The 23,389-nt window shown below is 40.8% G+C and overlaps 1 protein-coding gene across 1 annotated transcript in view; it reads left to right on the top strand.

The window, feature by feature from the left end:
- The window catches only part of csmd2 (CUB and Sushi multiple domains 2), a 472,613-nt gene that overhangs the window by 261,440 nt on the left and 187,784 nt on the right, over window positions 1-23,389 (top strand). Inside the window, exons 9-12 of the mRNA XM_063014411.1 lie at window positions 740-864; window positions 9,324-9,445; window positions 16,314-16,417; window positions 17,071-17,183. Coding sequence (XP_062870481.1) covers window positions 740-864; window positions 9,324-9,445; window positions 16,314-16,417; window positions 17,071-17,183 — 464 coding nt within the window. The remainder of the gene's footprint in view (window positions 1-739; window positions 865-9,323; window positions 9,446-16,313; window positions 16,418-17,070; window positions 17,184-23,389) is intronic.

Here is a 23,389-nt window from a genome sequence, read left to right as displayed (position 1 = left end):
TTGCAGCCTGAAAACCATCAAACCTTAGTGAGCCGGAGGCTTTTGCACTAGAAGAATGGATAAAGATTCCACAAGAGAGGTGTCAGAAGCATGTTAGCACTTTATAGAATTACTCAGTGGATGTTATAAAGGCAAAAGTGCTGAGGATGGGGGTTGAATAATAGTGTACTTGACCATAAGCTGCAGCCCAAAGTGGGACTCAAAAACAGAAAAGACAGGCCATTGCATTACTTGAGCAGAAACACTATATTGAGTGTTTATGAGACATGATGGCTGGTAACATGGAAAACACTGGGGCAGATTCGTAGAAAACAAATGTAGAGTGCTGGGTTGCAATTCTGTCAACTACGTCATCCACCAGTAAGTTAACACCCAAATGTTCACCAGGGGAACAGGCATGAGAACCGGTAGTAGCCACAGAACCCTTGGACATAAGTTGAATTAGAAGGATACCATTTTCTAACTGATTTCCTAGAAAACCAAAAGAAGGTTGTTAGCAAGCTAGCAGTGGATCCAAAGAGTCAGTCACCTAGACAATGAGCTCAGCTCAGAGCTGAGCCCTAGGTATGCTTTTGAAGCATTTTCCCAGGTGTAAAGGGTTGCAAATGATGAGGCACAGGGAGTACTATGAAATGTAGTTCAGACAGAACTACAGTTTCCATCAACCTGTCCCTTCTCCTCCTGGCAGCCAGATATTACAGTTATATATGACCTGAACATTTCTGTTATTGATTTGCAGACGTGGTGCCACGGTGCACTTCTCCTGTGATGAAGGTTATGAGCTCCAGGGTTCCAAAAGCATAACCTGCATGAGGGTCACTGACAACTATGTGGGATGGAGTGATGACCGACCCATATGCAGAGGTACGGCTCTGAATATTTGTACGCCGATCAGGCATAACATTATGACCACCTCCTTGTTTCTACACTTACTGTCTATTTTATCAGCTCCACTTACCATACAGAAGCACTTTGTAGTTCTACAATTACTGACTGTAGTCCATCTGTTTCTCTGCATGCTTTGTTAGCCCCCTTTCATGCTGTTCTTCAGTGGCCAGGACCCCCACAGGACCACCACAGAGCAGGTATTATTTGGGTGTTAGTGTGTGTTGTGCTGGTATGAGTGTATAAGACACAGCAGCGCTGATGGAGTTTTTAAACACCTCACTGACACTGCTGGACTGAGAATAGTCCACCAACCAAAAATATCCAGCCAACAGCACCCCATGGGCAGTGTCCTGTGACCACTGATGAAGGTCTAGAAGATGACCAACTCAAACAGCAGCGATAGATGAGCGATCGTCTCTGACTTTACATCTACAAGGTGGACCAACTAGGTAGGAGTGTCTAATAGAGTGGACAGTGAGTGGACACGGTATTTAAAAACTCCAGCAGCAATGCTGTGTCTGATCCACTCATACCATCACAACACACACTAACACACCACCACCACGTCAGTGTCACTGCAGTGCTGAGAATCATCCACCACCCAAATAATACCTACTCTGTGGGGATCCTGTGAGGGTCCTGACCATTGAAGAACAGCATGAAAGGGGGCTAACAAAGCATGCAGAGAAACAGATGGACTACAGTCAGTAATTGTAGAACTACAAAGTGCTTCTATAGGGTAAGTGGAGCTGATAAAATGGACAGTGAATGTAGAAATGAGGTGGTTTTATGGCTGATCAGTGCATATTGCTTATTTATTTATGTATTTATTTACTTTTATTGGTGATATTAAAGCAATTTAATTTATACACACATAGGGTTGCATGGGGTAACAAAGAAAATTGTGAAGATAAGATAAAGGAAATGAGATAAAGATCTGTGTGGCCTATTTCCATAAAGGAATAAGATTCTATCACTTCTTAATCAACTTATTCGACCCCAATCTGCACTGAGTAATTACTTTATTAAGCTTTACTAATTTTCTGATTGTGATTGGCCTGGAGAGTCTTCAATTACTTTCTTTAAAGGAGTGTTTTCGATACCACTGTAGCCATCTCAAAGACCACTCTTTTCTCAAATAGCTTTGTATTAGTGTGCATCTAATGTTGAGGAATATCCTTTTTTTGTTTGTGCACAGTGTGTGTTAATCTTCATCTAGTATTTTATAAGAGCACATTTACTGATCACATGACACTGTTGGTTTTATATTTTAGTTAGAGCTTTATTTTCCTTCCAGCATTGATATTGAGTTGTTTGAATATCCCAATAACACTGCTGCATCTGATAAACAGCAACACACACTACAATGTTTATCATGTTAGTGTCACAGAGTACAGTTTAATCAATGCTTCTTCTTACTTTCTAACTGAGCCCTGAAGGACACATGAGTCATCTGAGGCATGTACATCCAGTTTTGGATGCAAGTTTTTAAAGCATTCTATATTTAATCTTAATCTATAGCATGTGTTTAAACAATAACGATTATCCCATAACAGATGTGAGTATGGTAAGGGTGTCATAAAGGTTCATGTATTTTTTTAGGCCATCCATAGAGATGCAGAGATGTTTGCCTTGCAGGCTACACATTCCTCTCACACTTCAATTTTCTCTTCTAGGTGACACAGTACTAATGTACCTAAGTACTAATACACACAATCCTACACACACTTGTTAATAGCTGCTCCTGTGTGATATCGATTCATTTCGCCAAAAGCATTCATCAAACTGGGAACTATTAGTCTTTCATTATAGGCCTCCATCCCTTCTATTACAGCAGCAGCCTTGAAACAGCCAATGCATCTGCACAACAGACTTTAGAAGAAACTTCTTTGAACATCTTTGATGTCCAAACTTTAGGAGAAACTTATTTGGACAGAATACTGAAGTTGCAGATTTGTATTCAATCAGTTTTGGATGGTTAGTTTCTGCAGCATATTGTATGGTGCACTTGTGCAGAAAAGTGGAATAGATCTTAAATTAAGGATGTTCTCATCTACTACCTTGGAAACACATCTTCTCTTTGGATGCCTATTAGTTTTGTGAGGAGTGGTGATATGTTTCAATGCCTCATTTCTTTGTACCAGTGTACTAAAATCGAAGCATTCATTTTGTTTTAATGAATAAATAATACAAAATATCAGGTGGTTACCTAAAAAATTCTGTTATTTTGGAAATTAATTCATTCAACAAGTTGAAATTCAGTGAAGACTGTAGCACTGCGTTTTAGAAATAGAATTCATACACAGAAGTGTTGTGAAATATGTTTAGTGGACTACACATTAGTGTTCTGCATCATCCCCCCCCCCCCCCCCCCCCCCCCCAAATACTTGCTCACTGTTAAAAACACACTCTAGCATACCAGAGCTGGTATCTCGAATACATCGTATCGAGTCTCAGCTCTGCCATTTGGCTGGGCTGAGTGGCCACATGAACAGCGATTGGCCTGTTGTTCATACAGGGGTGCGGTATTAAGCCGGATAGGGACTCCTCGTGACTGGTGCAATCTCGTCCACTCGTTCATTAACTGGATGCACAATTTAGCTAGAGCATGTGGATGTTTATTTCAGGATTTCACCTGCTGTACTTAATGGGATTAAGGTCCATGCATTTTGCTGGCCAGTCAGAGTCCTAATGTTTTGTTATGCCCAATGAATTAGTTCTATAACAGATTAATCCTGTACACTCCACAGTCTGCGTTCAGAATAATTCAGAATAATTTGAATGACACTCCTACCGAAGCATTAGCTTAATTGTTGTAGAAACAGCCCCAGTAGTGACACAATTGAACACAATCCAGATAAAATGCCGTCTTAATGACGTCTTGGCTTTTCAGTTCAGTGACTGTAGGCCACTAAGGTGTGAACTAAGGTCTCCTACAGGCAGCTCTGTTCCAGAAGTTAAGGGCATGCAGTTCTTCTCCAGGGTTCTATTAGTAATTGGTCTGTGTTGCTCCTTCAGTAATTGTCTTTATTACTTGCAGTAATATCTGCCTAGTTTGTAATCAGTTGAAAGCCGGCAAGCAACAGATCTAACAAGGAGCAATGGCTATCATGCATGGCCCTGTTGGGCAGTGTGTTAAGAATTAGCTTCTGTTAATGTCCATTTTTATGACAACCTGTGATGTCCTTCATCTGACCCATTTGTGTGCTAACAACTGAATAAACATACAGAACCTGTTGACAGGGGAGAAAATGCTAATTGTGGGCATAATTTTCTTTCTTCCTTCCCTCCCTTCCTCCCTCTTTATATAAATCTAATAATTAATTTATTCATTTATTATTTAAGGTAGTTTAAAATATCAAGGTGTAAAAAAAACTTTTAACAAATTTCCACTGTCCTTGGAAATGCCAAGTAAAAAGGCTTATTTCAATGATTTTCAGAGACAATGATAGTCTCTTTTGCCACCAATAAACTATATGGAGCCCATAATTTGAGATTTATGTTTTTTATTAGATTAAGTGTTGAGAGATAAGTGGTTCATGGGCTTCTGCAACTGACCACATCAACAAAAATCTACAAACCATAAGAGATGAGCTACAGTCATCTTAGATGAGCCACTTTTACAAAAAGCCAATTACTTGCTATGATTTCTGGCCCAGTTAATAAAAAGCCCAATGGCCCAAAGTGGCTCTTTGGCACTGAGTCTCAGCAGGTTTAAGTCAAAAGTAATCTCATCATTTCCTGCACTTTATCCTGGGCCTCTACAGTCTACTGTACAATATTTCCACACTTTTATCCCCTCTAGTGCTTCGAAAAACACTCAGCTCTGAGTAAGAAACCCTGCTGTTACATTTCACACTGATTCTGCTCAACCAGGATGGGCCATGAGAAAACACCTCCGGAGAGCAGGGGGCGATTATCTAATTATTTTATCTAATCTCTAGGTGCTCTTCTCACTGTTCACATGAGACTCATTCCTTCCTTAAGTGATTTCTAGCTTCAGGCTTGTGGTTAATACCTTCAGGCACAATTAATTTAATATCACTTCTGATACATGCAAGAAAAATGGTTTGGGTACAGTACATGTGCAAAATGATCTAATGATCAATTAAAGGAATTAGTTACATTTACTAAGACATTTATTCATTTAAAATACACATTTTAAAGGGCTTTATTGTACACATTAGGTACTAATTAACTCAGATTTAGAATACATTTACATTTATGGCATTTTAGCAGTTGCTAAATTTTATCTTTCTAGGCAATTGAGGGGTCATCATTTACATTTACATTTTCAGCATTTAGCAGATGCTTTTATCCAAAGCAACTTACAGTACTGTGACAGTATACAGTCTGAACAATTGAGGGTTGAGGGCCTTGCTCAAGGGCCCAACAGTGACAACCTGGCAGTGGTGGGGCTTGAATCAGCAACCTTTAGATTACTAGTCCCGTACCTTAACCACTAGGCTACAACTGCTCATCACACAGCTCAGGTGGCAAATCTGGACATGGCCATGGTTTATTTGCTACTAGTTGATTTTTTAATAACAGTATTTGCAGAGGCACTTACACACACACACACACCTCAAGGCACAGCTGATTGGGCCTGTCAGGGTGTCCAACCAGGTGAAATAGTACTGCATGGGATTCAAACTTAAGAGCTAAGCATCTTACCAGTGTTGTGCAAGCACATTAGATCACTGTGCCACCTCAGCACCCCTAGACTTTCATGACTGACCATGAGTACACTAGATGTGTTCACCACAAAATGCCCTGACAAGCATCAGTTGAAGTGGTGTAAAGCACACTGCCAGTGGACATTTTAATAATGCTTTAAAATCTTGACTAAGAAGTCTGGAGAAAAGGGGATCAAGGTTTAAAAAATACAAAAAAATTCATACTGTCCAAATTGGAGCAGAACAGCAAGAAATGGTTTTGACAAGCTTGTTGTTTTCCTAGCCAGATCTTACCCTCATCCAATTAATGCCCATTATTTTGAATTAGATGCTCACCCAGCACATGTGCATGTAATGTTCAGGCAGTCACTTGCTAATGTCTGTTAGACACCATTACTGTTACTCATTAGAGATATCTAGTCCAGTGCTCGATTAAACAAGGAGAGCAAACAAGCATAGATAGGAGCTTCCAAATGGGCAATCTTAAAGTTCTTTTTATGAAGATTGGAGGTGATGGAGATTGTCTTAGACTGTCAGTGGAGAGGGGATAGAGAGTGTCTTAAGTGGTCAGGCTTTCTACTGTTGACTCTCTATAGCTAAAAAAATAGCTAATTTCCTTATAAAAATTGTACCACAATACAGTGGTACCCTGAAACTCGTCAGTTGGTTCTGGGAGGGCGTTGAGGTGTTTAGTTTCAAGGTATTTCTTTCCCATAAGGATGTATGGGAAACCTGTTAATGCATTCCATGGTCCCATGGAACTGCATATATTTTAGGCTGATGTGAAATAATGGGGTTGTTTTTGACACTTATACACTGAAAATAACACACATACTGTATAATATAAAAACACTGGAATAAAAAGCTGATTTCTACAATTTCTCAGAACCTTGAGCTATAACACAAGTTTAAAAGTGAAACGGCGAGGAAAATCCAAATAAACACAGATCCTGTACATGTGGAGCTTTTAAAGTGAATCTGAAAGTGTGGTTATTCCACACTAATGCAGATTTGTCTCATATGCACACTTTGATGACATATTGACCGCATTGCTTAAGCCGAATGCTGAACAAAGCGAACGTTGAGTTACAAGGTACCACAGTATATTTGATAGAATTTAATAGAAATACAATATTAATGGAATCAGTTGATTCTGTTTTAATAAAATAAGTTTAAATGAAGGTCACTTCATTTATTTATGTTTAATTGGTTACTGTGCTACTGCCGTATTTCTTGTTTTACTGCATTTCATTTATTCATTTCCTAACCATTCTCTTAATTTTCTATTTGTATTTTTATGTAACTCTATATAACACAAAATTATATATCCTGCTCCATGTTGCACATTTGTCAAACGTGATCATAATCATTAACCCAAAATGAGTATAACCTCTAAAGTCTTTAAATGAAAATTTGGATCAAATTAGCCTTTAGAGAGAAATTAGGTTTAATACCAAGGAACAGCGATTATACATGATATAATATGAAGGTGAAAACTGTAGTCAGTGGGCCATGGTGTTAATTAACTTTAAAATCAAGATTTATTTTTTCAGTGGCCACCTACCTTAAGAATGTGTGTGTGTATGTGCGCACCTCACCCCCAGGAGCTCACCTCAGACATAGCTCATTAAACTGTAGCTATAGTCCCAGACCTGAAGACATGTTCATTTACTGCAAACACACTGCCTGTGCCCTCCCTCCTCATTAAGCAGTGGGTGGCTCTATTTGGGGAGGACTTTGAAGTACTTCTAGAGGACAAAAGTGTCAAATAGTAGAAGGAAATTTAAACAGAAAGTCTGAAAAAAAGTGAAGTTGCAAGCAGAGAAAACTTCAAAAGGTCTGTGCAACTGCAGGACGCGTTTTTGTGAGCCGAAAACAACAACATGAAATAAATCATTTTTGGCAACTTAGAAAATTAATAGTTACTGTAATTTTCCAAATATTGGCTCTATCCCAAGCCTGTGCTTTTGTGATTGCCTTGCTTTAATCATTGAAGGTGCTGCCATGTTGCATTAGGACACTCAGACTGGCAGGTTATTGCACTTAGCCCTAGTGAACTGTTTGTGGAGGAGCTTGTTTTATCTCAGAGCTTAGCTGGAGAGCTCAAGTGGAAACGTATGACCTCCTGAAAATCTGAATACAGGGGTTTTTGTTCTCCCAATTAGACACATTAAACGGCATAAAATAGGTTATTAAAATGCCATGAGAGATAATGATCTACATTATAAATGTAAAAGATGAGAAATGTAACCTTTAATTATAGAATTGCAATGAGTAAATAGAAGAAATGTATATATTGGCACTCTTGCATTTGTTTCTTTGTGCACCAACAGTGCTGAGTCTCCTCCTTTAATGCATGATGAGATGGAGAACACAGAGCAAGGAATCTATAAGAGATTCTCAGTACAGTGTCTCTCTAGACCCTTCAGCCTGTTAGATCTTTTTTAGTGAAGTCTCTTTTTCAGCTCAGCCCACAGGTTTTAGAAAAAGAAGAAGAAAGCCTTTACTCTCATATATATACAGACAGGTGTAGAGTACAATATTTTATTTTCTTAACACATCCCAGCTTATTTGGAAGCAGGGATAGGAGCACAGGGTCGGGCTATTATACAGCAGAGCTTTAGTGGGGCTGGGATTCATACCCTCAACTTTCTGATTGATAGCCCAGAGCAATAATGAGCTATCATTAGGTAATTTAATAATATTAATAATCAATCATCATCATCATCATCATCATCATTATCATCATCCTTCGTTACAATGTTCCTTTACTTTTTCTTTTCCATTTATGTCCAGGAAACTCAGCTACAATGCAATTTGGCTGTGTACTTTCTAATGAATTACAGTGGCCACAAACATCAAGTTCTCTGGAGATGGATTTGAATAACCTATAAACCACCACCCTTGGCAGTAACAACTGCAATTAAACATTTGCAATAACTTCCAATGATTTATTTATATTTTTACATCACTGTGGGTGAATTTTGGCCCACTCCTCTTAATTCCACTATGCTGTAGGTCTTGCCACATCTCAATAAGCTTTAAATCAGATTTTTGAATCAGCCACTTCAAAACCTTAATTTAGTTTCTCTTGAAACATTCAGATATGGTCGTTCTTGTGTACTTTGGATAATTGTCCTCTTGTATAACATACCTGTGCTTTACCTTTAGGTTACAAACTGATGGGCAGACTTTTTCTCAGGATTACAGAACAGGTTTAATCAATTATGGCAAGTTGCCCAGGTCCTGCAAAAGTAATATAGCCCAATACTACTGTTGTTTGATGTTTGTGTATTGGAATGCGATGTTAGCTTTATGCCAGATGTAACAGGACCCATGTCTTCCAGAAGGTTTCACATTTGACTTAAGAGTCCATGGAATACTATCCCAAAAGTCTTGGAAGTCTTTTTTAGCAAATGCGAGATTAGTCTTTCTGTTCTTTTTGGTCAGCAGTGGTTTGCCACCTACAACTCTTTCACAATTACAAAGACACTGGGCATTGAATCCATGGAATTGTGTACACTGACTTAACTGAGGCAGATGAGGCCTGCAGTGTTTATTTATGATGAGTCAGTGATGTGTTCAATGGCTCTCACTGTGGTTTGCTGGAGTTCCAGAACCTTAGCAATTGCTTTACAACTTTTTCCAGACTAAATGTGACAAATATGAAAAATTAGAAGAAATCTAAAAGGACAAATACTTTTTCCACAGCATTGTATCTCTTACTCTCTGATTCTGTCTTTCTCTTTTCATCTTCAGCACCCATGTGTGGTGGACAGCTACGAGGACCCAGTGGCGTCATCACATCTCCCAACTTTCCAGTCCAATACGATAACAATGCCAACTGCACCTGGATCATTACTGCTTCCGACCCCTCCAAGGTACCTCCTCTATGCAACACCATTTCTCTTCTCATGACTGCAGTTGTAAACCCCATTTGTTATGATTTGTTGAGATCCTTTCTTCATGGGTATTACTTATTAGTATTGATGCTGAAAGGATATTGATCGCATAATGAAGGCAGAAAGTAATGAGGGTGATGAGGAGAAACAATAGATGAAGAGGGGTCACTATATTTAGTGTCCTGTTGAGGGAATGACGTAGCCATAGTGTTGACTTTGGAGCCCAGTTCAAGGCCACACTCCTGTTCGCTTGCCAAATGGTTTTACAAATCTCTGCTCTTATCACGCTGGCTCAGAGGGGACGGAACTTCACACTGCCTGGGCTTGGAGCAGATGAAGATGGAGCATAGCTGTTCCCACACTTTACAGTTGTAATGACATTCTATTTTTATATTGCCATAGAGGTACCTAGAGGAGATGTGGGGTCAGTCATGATATTGAAGCAAAACTGAGGCCATATGAAATGTACCTGACAATGAGCTTTTCAATCACACAGCAGGACTGGCTCCCAAACCTTGCTTTCTGTGCAAAGGAGATATCAGCTGGGTTGACATCTCATAGTACTGAAAAAAATGAAAGTTAAATCTAAATGAAAACTAAATGACTGAGGATTTAGTGACTAAAAAAAAAAAGGTTATTGATCAAACACCATCACAGGCAATTTTGTATCTCCAATTCACCTAACTTGCACGTCATAGGACTGTTGGAGGAAACCAGAGCTCCTGGAAGGAACCCACACAGACACAGAGAGAACATGACACTACACATAAAAGCCACTGTGCTGCCGGTTGACATTGCACTGTATGGTCAAGACAATATAGACACCTGATCATTGACCAGTTGAAACATCATAGTTAAAATAGTGTTAAAATATAGAGTTGCTTACATATAGAATTGCAATTTAATTCAGGTGTGTAATGCAGTTGAGGTCAGGTTACTAGTGTTCTTCCACATCAAATTGTCAACCCTTCTAAGTATATTATATCTGAATGCAATAAGTATAACTAAAACACATGAAGCACTCCATATGTAAAACGGCTGTTCATATAGTTTTTGACCTGTACTGTAAATGTCTACTATGTGTTTGCTAAAAAATCTGAGCATCTTTTATAAGTACAGTAGACCCTTGACTTACGAATTTAATTGGTTCCAAAGGCCTGTTCTTAAGTCAAAATGTTTGTTAGTTAAACCTATTTTTCCCATAAGAAATAATGTAAATACAATTAATTCGTGCCAGACCTCCCAAACCACCACCTTATCTAACCTATCTAATATCTTAAATGGTCTTTTTTGTTATAAATACAAGTATATTTTCCATTAAATCTTAAATTATAGAATAGACATTAATGTAATAAACAATATTAAACAACAATACACAGTAGTACAGTACTGTACATAAAAACACACATCACATTTCAGTACAGTACATGTGCTGTACCATACACCATAATACATTTCCTTCTTTTTTTATAAAATGTATCTACCAGAAACAACAATAACTCATATTTCTCTATTATTTCCTTCTTTATTTCAATAGTGGTGTATTTTGTAGGTGTAATTGCACGGAAGAAAGAATACTTTATTCAGCCGAATTCCTTCTTCTCTCTTACTCACTGTCCCCTCTGTCTGATACACAGTGACAGCTACTGGCAGGAGTAATTATACAACAACAAATGTAATAGATTTGTTCATTTTCTCTCTGCACATTCTTTGGGGGCATTTTAATATTGAATTTTACAAATGTAAAGAAAACATCGGAAAAACACGGTCCGCTGTCTGAATGTTCGCTCACTGTATATATATATATATATAGAGAGAGAGAGACGGTTGGAGTCAACTTGTTCGTGACGTCACGTGTTTCGCGATTTTCGGTTCGTAATCCGAAATTTGTTTGTATGTTAAGTTGAAAAAGATCAATCATAACCCAAAATGTTCGTATGGTGAACCGTTCGTAACTTAAGGGTCTACTGTAGTTAATGCGCAAGTTTGTAGGTTTGTAGTTTTTAAACCACAGACTTCACTGACTATCAGTTGAATGTCTAGAAAAGTCATCATGAATCAGCACAAAATCATATAGCAGTGTTGATGAAGTAGGATTTAATGAATCCTCCTTATTGTGTCAGTATTTGAAGGTATGAATGTGTATTTATTTTAGTATGAAAACATAAAATTAGATTGCCATGTTCATGGGAAAGTGGCTGATGGCTTTCATTGTTTGTCACACCTTTTAATTATCAGCCTGTCTTTTTCCTGTGTAATCATTATCCAATTGCATTAGATCTCTCGCTCTTTCTCTTCACACACTATTATTTACACACTAAGTAACACAGTATACACACTAAATGAAAAAAAAAAAACATTGGGACACAACTCTTAATCATTTAATTCACATATTTCATTTAGTCTCATTTCCACATGTATATCAAATCAAGCAGTTAGCCATGCTGTATTTCTTTACATTTAGAATTTAAGCTTACTGTAATAAGATGCAGAGATGTTCACAAGTCACAAAATACGAGTCCGAGTCAAGTCACGAGTCTTTAGGCTAGAGTCCGAGTCAAGTCACAAGTCTTTAGGCTAGAGTCTGAGTCAAGTCATGAGTCAATATAATATACACAAAACATTTATTGCAAGTGTAGTGTAGAAATAAACAAATAATCTGTAAGTTCAGATAAAAAACAACAACAGATTAACGACTGTATTTTTTCGTTTTACTTTGTACCTTTACTTTCCTAGGTACCAGTTAAAAGCTGAAACTGACGTTTTGTTTTTATTGCAAATTATGGCACAGCGGCCAAATTTGTAAAATCTGTTCTTCATAGATATTTCAGTGTCAGCTGTAAGTGTTATTAGTGATAAGTGGAAGCGTTTATTAACCACAGCACCTCAGCCAAGAAGTGGCAGACCAACTTCAGACACACAGACATACTCTGAAGTCTTGTTGAAAACCTTCCCAAAGGAGTGGAAGCTGTTATAGCTGCAAAGGGGGAATCAACTTTATATTAATGTCTATTGATTTTGAATAGAGTGTCATAAAAGCTCCTGTGGGTCTAATGTCTTCATATAGTTTGTATTTGTGTGTGTGTGTGTGTATACATGCATTATGCCAAAGGGGTTTACGGCCTTGCTCAAGGGCTCAATAATTCAGGGCATTCAGGGTAATTGGACACTAGATTAGGGGAGAAAAATTGGGGGAAAAAAAATAATAATAAAAAATAATGGCAACTTTAGCCCCGAGCACTGAGCTTTTAATCTATAGATAAACTTACAGAATATAATAATCAAATGTAAATGGGATGTAAGAATAAATTTTTCTTTATTACAAAGTTTATTTATGAATATAAACTTTAGTCCAACTAGTCTAAATATATTTAAATTTAATAATATTTTACTAATTTTTATTTCCTAATGAGCTTTAAATTGTGACCTATCATGCTGATCTCTTCTAGAAGAAGAATGCCTTTATTTGTCATACTGTATATACATGCAAATGTATAGTACAGTGAAATTCTTTCTTCGCATATCCCAGCTTGTTTGGAATATGGGGTCAGACTGCAAGGTCAGCCACTGTACAGTGCCCCGGAGCAGACAGGGTTAAGGGCCTTGCTCAAGGGCCCAGCAGTGGCTGCATACCAGAGTCTGGATGTGAACCGGCAATCTTCCGACTGATAGTTCAAAGCTCTACCTACTAGGCTAGCACTGTTCTAAAAGCTGTTGTTCTCTGTAAATTGTACTATTTTACAATATAAATTTAGTTCCTAAAAACGTTTGTGTTGTTCCACTTGTGCCGCAGTGTAGGCCTTCACTCCCAGTATGCTATACTATGTGGCAGAAGACCTCAGGATATTACAAGCTCTCAGAAACCCACAGTGAGTCCACTGTGTTTGCTGTACCCCAACTGAGCTGTCAATCAATACCACAAGCACTGTTTCCTTTGCCACGGGAAAGCATGGACATCACCTGCTGAGGATGCTATGGCAAAGTAAAACGGAATAGAAAAAAAAAGGACAGAGTGGGGGGATGAGATAAAGCAAGTTGAAGCTTTATTTATCCAGAATCTGACCCAGAATGCTGCCTTCTTACCTCTGGCAATTTTCATTACCCGTGTTGTGTTTACCATAGGACAGAATGCAATTTGCATTTATATAAGCTTTTTCATTAGGAGTCACTCTCTGAACATTAGGAATTTGGCAGAAATGTGGCATACAATTTAAAACAGGAGACCAAACAGCACTTTTCTTTTTACTTATTTCTTACTTGTTTACTAGTTGCTGTAAAACACATTGACAAGTGCAGTTTTTCTGTGTGATTTTCCCCCCTAACGCCTCTGTTCACAGCATGCCTCAAAACTCAAGCAGAAAGAGCCACATGGGGGTAATTCATAATTGCAAAAATCAAAAATACATGTCAAAATCAGGAAATGCACTAGACAATAAGAAGCAATTCTGAACTGACATTAATTAGTTGACATATACACTGATCAGCCATAACATGAAAACCACCTCCTTGTTTCTACACTCACTGTCCATTTTATCAGCTCCACTTACCATATAGAAGCACTTTGTAGTCCTACAATTACTGACTGTAGTCCATCTATTTCTCTACATACTTTTTAGCCTGTTTTCACCCTGTTCTCTAATGGACCACTACAGAGTAGGTATTATTTAGGTGGTGGATCATTCTCAGCCCTAAAGTGACAATGACATGGAGGTGGTGTGTTAGTGTGTGTTGTGCTGGTATGAGTGGACCAGACAGTGCTGCTGGAGTTTTTAAATACCGTGTCCACTCACTGTTAGACACTCCTACCTAGTTGCTCCACCTTGTAGATGTAAAGTCAGAGACAATCGCTCATCTATTGCTGCTATTTGAGTTGGTCATTTTCTAGATCTTCATCAGTGGTCACAGGATGCTGCTCACAGGGCGCTGTTGGTTGGATATTTTTGGTTGGTGGACTATTCTCAGTCCAGCAGTGACAGTGAGGTGTTTAAAAACTCCATCAGAGCTTCTGTGTTTTATCCACTCATACCAGCACAACACACACTAACATACCACCACCATGTCAGTGTCACTGCCGTGCTGAGAATGATCCACCATCTAAATAATACCTACTCTGTAGTGGTCCTGGGTGAGTCCTGACCATTGAAGAACAGCATGGAAGGGAGCTTACAAAGCATGCAGAGAAAAAGATAGACTACAGTCAGTAATTGTACGTAGAACTACAAAGTGCTTCTACATGGTAAGAGGAGCTGATAAAATGGACAGTGAATGTAGAAACAAGGAGGTGGTTTTCATGTTATGGCTGATCAGTGTGTATAATAGCTCCAACCTTTTCACAAATCACCATACACTGGTCAGGTTTGTATTTATTTAGTAGTACCTTTAAACACTGAGAGCAAAGACTACACCCCATAATACACCACAGCCAGTCCTCTACAAAAATCACTTACACTTAGGGGCAATTTAGAGCATCCAAACCACTTCTGTGGGTTTCTGAAAGGTTGAAGGATGCCAAAGTACTGTACTTAAAATAGACTTACGTGCTTATGTGAGACTTATGAACACTAAACTGTTGACCAGGTCCCCAAGACACATGCTGCCGTGAAGCACCCACTCTACTCTATCAGATGACCCACTGTACCTCCCATGTAGAAATATAAAGGCTTTAAATGCTAATTATGGTAAACAACAGACATATAATCATAGGAACATAATCATAACATTTACTAGATGGAGCAGGGGCGGGTCTGAACAACAGGCAGACACATGATGTTGTCACTATTAAAACTCAAAGAGGGGAGAAGGTGACATTGTAACAATTGGCCCTGAAGGAGCTTTGTATTAATGTTTATTTTGCAAGAGCCCAGTACCCTTTATATGTCACCTTTTACTATGATTACTACTGATAGTATACTACACTACCCTACACTACACTTTAATATAGTATGCTTTACTACTACTACTCTAGTAAAAAAAAAATTATTATCATTATTATTATTATTAATAATAATAATAATAATAAAAATAATATAATATTATTATTAATAATAGTAATAATAATATTAATAATAATAATAATAGTATTAATAATAATAATAATAACAATAATAATAATAATAACAACAAAACGACAATAAAATGCTTTAAAATGCTATTTTGCAACAGTGAAAATATAATAGAGCAACAAACAATTCTTGGAGTATTTTATCAAAATAAATATAAAAATGATTTTATTTATTTATTTATTTTATTATTTTTACTATTATTTCTAATAAAATAATAATAATAATAATAATAACAAAAATCATAATAATAACAACAATAAAATGCTTTAAAATTTTATTTATTTATTTTATTATTTTATTTTTTGTGCAGTCCCATATTAACCAAGTTATCGAAATTTGTGGAAATGTACTTATATTTAAGAGGTTCATTTCACATATATGAACAAACGTTGTCAAACTTTCACCAAATACATACTTGCATACACATAATCACCTCTCTAAGCAAACATATTCACATCCAAACATTCACATCAACTCTCTCACCAAAAGTATTCAACCCACCACATACTCAACTACTGCTGAGCTGCAATCACACTCACATTTGCTTCTGATAATGCACCTCTCTATTTAAATGTGGTACTGAAAATGTTCAAAATAGTGCATTTAGTATTAAGCTATATCCAAATAAACATCTCTCTAAAGCTTAAATTTATATATTGGTCTGATGTGAAAACTGACTGCTGGTAAGCTGGCTAGGATAAGAACAAAAATTAAAAAAAGGAGGTGGACTGATATCAGCATGGTATAGTTGAGTGCTGTAATACAGTTGATGGGTCTGTGTGCAGGTGATAAAGCTGACTTTTGAGGACTTTGACCTGGAGCGTGGCTACGACACTCTGACTGTGGGCGATGGGTCTATAATCGGGGACCAGAGGACCGTCTTTCATGTGTGAGTAATATATATATATCTTTTTTTTTCTTCTTTTTTTTATATGGCTTGTCAGTTCTGCCCTCACACTTTTTTTTTATTCTTGTGCGTCCTTGCATCCCTCTTGGTCTCTCCGCCTTCTCTCACTTGGTTTCTCCTCATTTCATCAGCTGTATCGGTAGCAGGGTAGCAGTGCATGGGAGGAATACCCAACAGTTCACTGCCAATCTTGTTGGCTCTCAATGTTACTACAAGTTCACAGGCTTTCTGCATATTGATGCCCATAATGCATTTTGCTGGACCAGATGCTCTAGAATGTTTCTTAGAGTGTTGTTATTAATTGTGCTGGAATTTATGACGTACATAAAGTTTTATCGATGCCGTTTTATGTGTTGCTCTTTGGCTGACAGGGCAGTCTGAGTGCTCATGCAGCAAACAGGAGCTATAATGTCCCTTTGTGATCACTCTCTCTCTCCTTCTCTCTCTCTAGCTCATTCACACTTGCACTCTTTTTTATCTAGGTGCTCAGAGGCCAAAATAGCATAATATGCTCAATTAGTGGGCCCCATAAGCCCAAAGAACTCTGTAATCAGCCAAACCTGTTGCAATAGAGTGCATCAGAAGCATGGCACACTAAGCTCATCTAATGTGTTATGTTTCAAATCCATTTCCAGCCTTTCAGGGACTAGCACTCCAGACCTGATAGTCAGCACCAGTCATCAGATGTGGCTTAATTTCAAGACTGATGATACCAGCGGCTCTCTGGGTTTTAAGGTGTCTTATCAGGGTGAGTTATAATTATTTAATACCATATAATGATTCCTCTCTGTTATTGGCATTGATTGGTTGTCTTCATGTGGTAGAACATATTGCTTAATATGTCTTAATGGTGCACTTTTTTTTTGCTTTATTGCTATGCTCCTTATTTGAAGAGTGATTAGGTGAGATATGAAAGAAGTGCCTAGTCAGGTGTTTCTACAAACAAACAAAATAATAGGTCTCCATTTTGAAATTGATACTCTAGGTGTTTTGCTGTTGTGGTTGCCTCTACATTTCTGTGTTGGGTCAAAGAATACAATAAAGTTGGGTGCATGGGTGGCACAGCAGTAAAACCCGCTTGCAAGTTCAAATCTTAGCTTTGATACTCTCAGACTGGGTGTCTATTTGGAAAATTATTGCTTTGTCCATGGGTGGGACTGCCAGTCTGGCTGGGAAATGTGAAAATACAGGTACTGACTGAAGAAATAACAAAAGAGCAGATAGTGTGCAACGCCGCTAGTTGCTCAGTCTGCCAGCAAATTATAGCCCAAATTCTTACCGCAGAACCAGGCAGGGAACCCAACAAAGCTAGTAGCAGCAGGAAACACAAAGCTGCCACGCCACTTATGGACAAAACTGTCCCCTTGCCAGACCCACTGGAAACTGGTGGGTGGTGCAGGACAGAGGCACCGGATGTAACCCTGCTCCTGTGATATTAAACAGTAAACCCACTCACAGGAGGCTTAACCAAGGTAGACCAATGCTGTGGTTGAAAACCCACAAAAACGAAAGACAGAAAAATAATAATTGATACCAAAATATAAAACCAAACCATAAGCCGCAGCTGAAATCACGACCTGAGAATAGAAAAGAATGGTGACTGCATCCCTGAAACAAAAACACTTCACTACTTGTTTTGCAGGAAACATGAAAAACACAGGTATAGACTCAAGAAAAAAAGCAGTTTGGTACAACTTTGCCACCAGCAAGTCACAATCCAAACTCTCACCAAAAAAACACAGACAGGAGAACCCAGCAAACCAAAAGCTGCAAAAACACAAGAAGGCTACCATACCACACATTGACAAAACTCAATGAAGGATGCCTATGTCAGCCACAATACAGGAATGACCCCACTGTCCACTAGCTGGGGCCCTTAGAAATTAAAACATAGTAACGTTATCAAAAAAAATATAAAGCTAACTAACAAAGCTAACAAACAGAGCTTATTGCCACCATTTTACATTTACATTTTTGGCATTTAGCAGACGCCTTTATCCAAAGCGACTTACAGTACTGTGACAGTATACAGTCTAAGCAAATGGGGGTTAAGGGCCTTGCTCAATGGCCCCACAACAGCAACCTGGCAGTGGTGGGGCTTTAACCAGTGACCTTCTGATTACTAGTCTAGTACCTTAACCACTAAGCTACAATGTCCCTCCAGGTGTATTAGGTAATGTTTATTCAGGTGCACCATATTGACCAGCAGATGGGCACATTGAGTGGGCAGTTTTGAACCTCATTTGCTAACTTAAGTTAGAAATTCTAAATTTAGAACCTGTAAGGTCAAAAGTTGGAACTTGGAATAATGCAGTTTACCACCTTAGTTTTTTTGAGTTAGAAAGTACAAAAATCTTGCCTCCAGTGTGATGTTTGGTTTTTAAAGTATTAAAAGTTAGTGCATATATTTAAAGTCCACACATTATAGTTGTTACTGTATCTGCATGTTGATCGGTTTAAAGCAAATGCTACAGTAATCTTATTTAAAAGTAAAAAAGTAGTATTTGACTAGTGTTGATGGGATGAGCAACCATCTTGACATTCCATTATGTGGTCAACGTGGGGTTAGGAATGCTATCTGAATAGCCCTCTGCCTTTAAGGTCAATATATACTGTATGGATAGTGAACAACCCTTCTAAATATTTAACCACACCTTCTAAAATGCCTCAGGAGAATAAAATCAATTATTATTAATAAAATTTATTTGTTTTAAACTTTGTGGAAACAGTTTGTGAAAGGTCCATTTCGTTTATTCCATCATGTCTGTGTCCCTGTGTACAAAGCAAGGTTCACAGAAACGTGGAGGCTCCATTTAAATGCCCATGGTTTTCAAATGGGATATCCAAAGAGCTCATTGTCAAACAGCCACACAGAGGACACGAATAAGGCCAATTCTGACTGGTTAATGTTGTGAGAGAACCAGGGCAGGTCATGCCCCCTTTTACCAGTCATAGAGAGAGAAAATTGGGCAATGCCCCTTTTACCAGTCATAGAAAGGGAAAATTGGGCAATGCACCCTTTACCAGTCAGAGAGAGGGAAAATTGGGCAATGCCCCCTTTACAAGACGGAGAGAGGGAAACTAGGCTATTTTAAAACCTATTTTTTAATACATCTTGGGAGTTTTGTGTTTAGAAATCTGAAACGTATGACATTTAGGTAAAATTGGAAGGCCTATTACTGCAATTTGTTATGGCATTCAGTATTATGTAATAACAGCAAGGTTGCATTAAAAGGTTTTGAACTAGCTGAGGTTACTGAATACTTTGCTTGGTTATAATTACAGTGCATTCAGTCTTACTCTACCTTTTCAGCTCATTATGTCACGTGGGAAGAAGGGAGGACTCACACGCAGAGATAAATACAAATTATATTTTATTTAATAATAATAAACAGAAAAATAAACAGGGAAAATAAAAGGGCAAAAAGAAAAACCGATCGGAACCTCCGACGGAAGAAGCGAACTAAAAAATGACAAAAAGGAAAAAATGAAGAGAGCTGACGCGAACCCCGGTCTTCTAGGCGAGAGCCGGGAGCGTTACCACCGCGCCAACCTGGCGCAGGTTAATGAAACGCAGGTTAATGAAACGCGCGTAGGCGCTGAAAGCGCTACGGTGAGCAGTTGCGGCAGAAAAAACCTCCGCTGACTTCTAGCCCCAGCACAGCGGTAGGCTAGCGTAGGAATCAACCGGTGAGAGATCAGCTTACGGTCGCTGTAGCTGAAGCACACCGATCTGAAAAAGAGAAAAGATGCAAGTTCAGTTTTAGGCAAGCTCAAACATGCGGATTCGAACCTGGGTTGCTGGCAGACCAACCGAACGCCTTACGGAGTCGCCACCCAGCAGTTGTGGAACCCAATGATTCAATAAGTGCAATATAGCGGAGCACCGAACCAGCGCCGTATCACGGCGTGCATGCAACCGCTAATGCTAAATGCTAAACGAATTAAACAAACGGCAGTACGAGGACTGCACGGCGTCGCACCACGCTATGTCAAAGAGGAGAAAGGAACACTAACTACCTCGACCTTGCGGTCTACACACCCTAATGGCCTTGTGCCACCAGGGGAACCACCTATGTCTACGAACAGAGCGTGGACGAGCTGCCACCAAGAGAGCGAAAACAAACAAAAGGTGCGACACCCGCTGCTGCACGGAGCTGGCTTAAATAGCCAGCCCCACAGCTGCGGGTGATCAGCCCTAATGAGCCACCTACCACTTAAGGCCTTGTTTTCTGAGCTCTGTAACGCCTGTTTCGCTGGGAACCCGGGGCACGTTCACCAGCTACTACAGGCCTCGTTATAGGACCCCCTCCTCTAGGGACAGCTCCTGAGGTCCCAAGACCCGCAGCTCGGTTCCTATGGAACTCGCGGATCAGTTCAGGGTCCAGGATCTGACGAGCCGGTACCCATAAACGTTCCTCAGGGCCGTAACCTTCCCAATCCACCAGGTATTGGGTGCTACCCTGGACCTTCCTGCTATCCATCAGCCGGCGGACAGTGAAGGCAGGGGCACCTTGGATGATACGAGGGGCGGGAGGTTTGGGAGGGGGTGAAACTCCCCCGTACATAAATGGTCGGATTTGGGAGACATGGAAGGTTGGATGCACTTTCATCTTGGGAGCTCCAACCTATACGTCACCGGGTTGATCCGCTTTACCACCTTGAACGGACCAATGTACTTGGGCGCCAACTTGTGAGGGGCACCTCGAACGGGGAGATCCCTCGTTGAAACAAGTACTCGTTGGCCTGGCCGGAAGGTAAGAGCCGGCTGCCGCCTGCGGTCAGCTTTGCGCTTCACAGAGCGCTGGGTGGCCACAAGTGCCTGCCTTGCTTTGCGCCAGGCGGCGCGGCAGCGGCGGACATGAAGCTGTACAGACGGGACCGCTACCTGCTGCTCCTGCTCAGGAAAGAGCGGCGGAGGGTACCCGAACTGAGCCTCAAACGGTGACATACCAATCGCCGAATGATGCAGGGTATTGTGAGCAAACTCTGCCCACAATAGTTTGTCCGACCACGTGGTCGGATTCCCTGCCATCAGGCATCTAAGATCCTGGATCAGCCTCTCCGACTGCCCGTTCGACTCGGGGTGATACCCCGAGGATAAGCTGGCCTTAGCGCCAATAAGTTGGCAGAAGGCCCGCCAGCACTGGCTCACAAACTGCGGGCCCCGATCAGACACAATGTCTGACGGGACCCCATGTGCTCTCACCACATGTTGCAGAATGATTTGCGCAGTACTCATGGCGGATAGTAGCTTGGGCAGCGGAACAAACAGGCAAGATTTGGTAAACCGGTCGACAATTACCAATACCGCCGTGAACCCTCTGGACTTTGGCAAGCCTGTCACAAAGTCCAGGGCAATATGGGACCACGGTCTAGCAGGTATCGGCAACGGATGGAGAAGGCCCCTCGGGCGTTCTCTGGGACTCTTATTCAGAGCGCACACAGAGCAGGCACGGACGAAGTCACGTACCTGGTTCTCCATCCCCGGCCACCAAAATCTTCGGCGCAGCAACTCCAGGGACTTAGTCACGCCTGGGTGCGCCGCAAAAGGTGACTGGGGCAGCTATCTGGGTCGAGGGGATCACGGGATCAGGTCCGGTCTCCGGCCTAGTCGGTTCCCACTGTCTAGACAGGGCATCCGGTTTAGTGTTTCTGGATCCCGGTCTATAAGACAGTGTGAAGTGGAACCTACCAAAAAATAAGGACCACCGGGCCTGACGTGAGTTCATCCTTTTTACTTGCTGGATGAACGACAAATTCTTGTGATCTGTCCAGACAAGAAAAGGATGTTTGGCCCCCTCGAGCCAATGTCGCCACTCCTCTAAAGCCAACTTAATGGCTAAAAGTTCCCTGTCTCCGACCGGGTAATTCCGCTCAGCCGGAGTCAGGCGGTGCGAAAAGAAGGCACACGGATGCAGCTTCCTTCCTGGCCCCACTTCCTGGGACAAAATTGCCCCTACCCCGATCTCTGAGGCGTCCACTTCGACCACGAAGGGTTCCTCAGGATCGGGCAACTGCAAAACTGGTGCAGTCGTCAGGAGAGCTTTTAGCTTGTCAAAAGCCTGTTGGGCCTGCACCGACCACTTGCTAAAAACCTCCCGTAAATCATGGTACACAGGAGGAACTGTGGCCAGATCCGGGGTCTCCATCTTGGGTACTGGCGGGTCGTGATTCGCGCCAGCCTGAAGCAAGCACGAACCTCGGCACCGTGTTCCCCAGATGAAGATTGACCCGGAGGCCCAGTCGATCTGGGGGTTGTGACTTTGCAGCCACGAGTGCCCCAAGACCACCTGGAGGTGAGGAACGTGAGTCACTAAAAAGGTGAGCCGTTCCTCGTGGTCATTCAGGCGCAACGTCAAGTGTTGCGTCCGGTGGGTAACCGGGCTGCCCGCTACGGCTCGGCCATCAACTGCATGGACCGGGACCGGCCTGGTTAGCGGTTGGACCTCTATCCCCAGCCTGCTTACCAGATTGATGTCCATAAAGCTCTCCACCGCCCCCGAATCCACACAAACCCTAAGGTTTGTGTCTCCCGAACCCCAAGACAACCGGGCCGATAGGAACAGGCCCTGAGTAGGGATGTTAATAGGGCCCTCTCTCGTCTCCCTGGCACGAGAGCGGCCTACCTGTTTAAAGGTCGTCGATGTTGGGGAGATGAGCCAGATGCCGGAAGGGCATCAGGTCCCGTCGACCCAAGCTGCATGGGTTCGGGATCCGGTTCGGGTGGAGAAGCTCTAGGAGGGACCTGTGCACGAACAAACGGAGGACAGGTACTCCGTTCTCGCGCACGCTGGCGAAGGCGCGTGTCGACGGATGTCGCCAGCGTATAAAAGGCCTTTAGTGTAGTGGGTGGGTCCCTAGTGGCGAGCTCGTCCTTGATCTTACCAGAGAGACCACGATGGAAGATGGCGGTAAGGGCTCCCTCGTCCCAACCACACTCTGCTGCTAGCG

This window comes from Trichomycterus rosablanca, chromosome 2, assembly GCF_030014385.1.
Source record: "Trichomycterus rosablanca isolate fTriRos1 chromosome 2, fTriRos1.hap1, whole genome shotgun sequence".
Taxonomy (NCBI): domain Eukaryota; kingdom Metazoa; phylum Chordata; class Actinopteri; order Siluriformes; family Trichomycteridae; genus Trichomycterus; species Trichomycterus rosablanca.
Note: the sequence above shows the minus strand (reverse complement) of the source record. Positions and strands in the feature narration are given on the sequence as shown.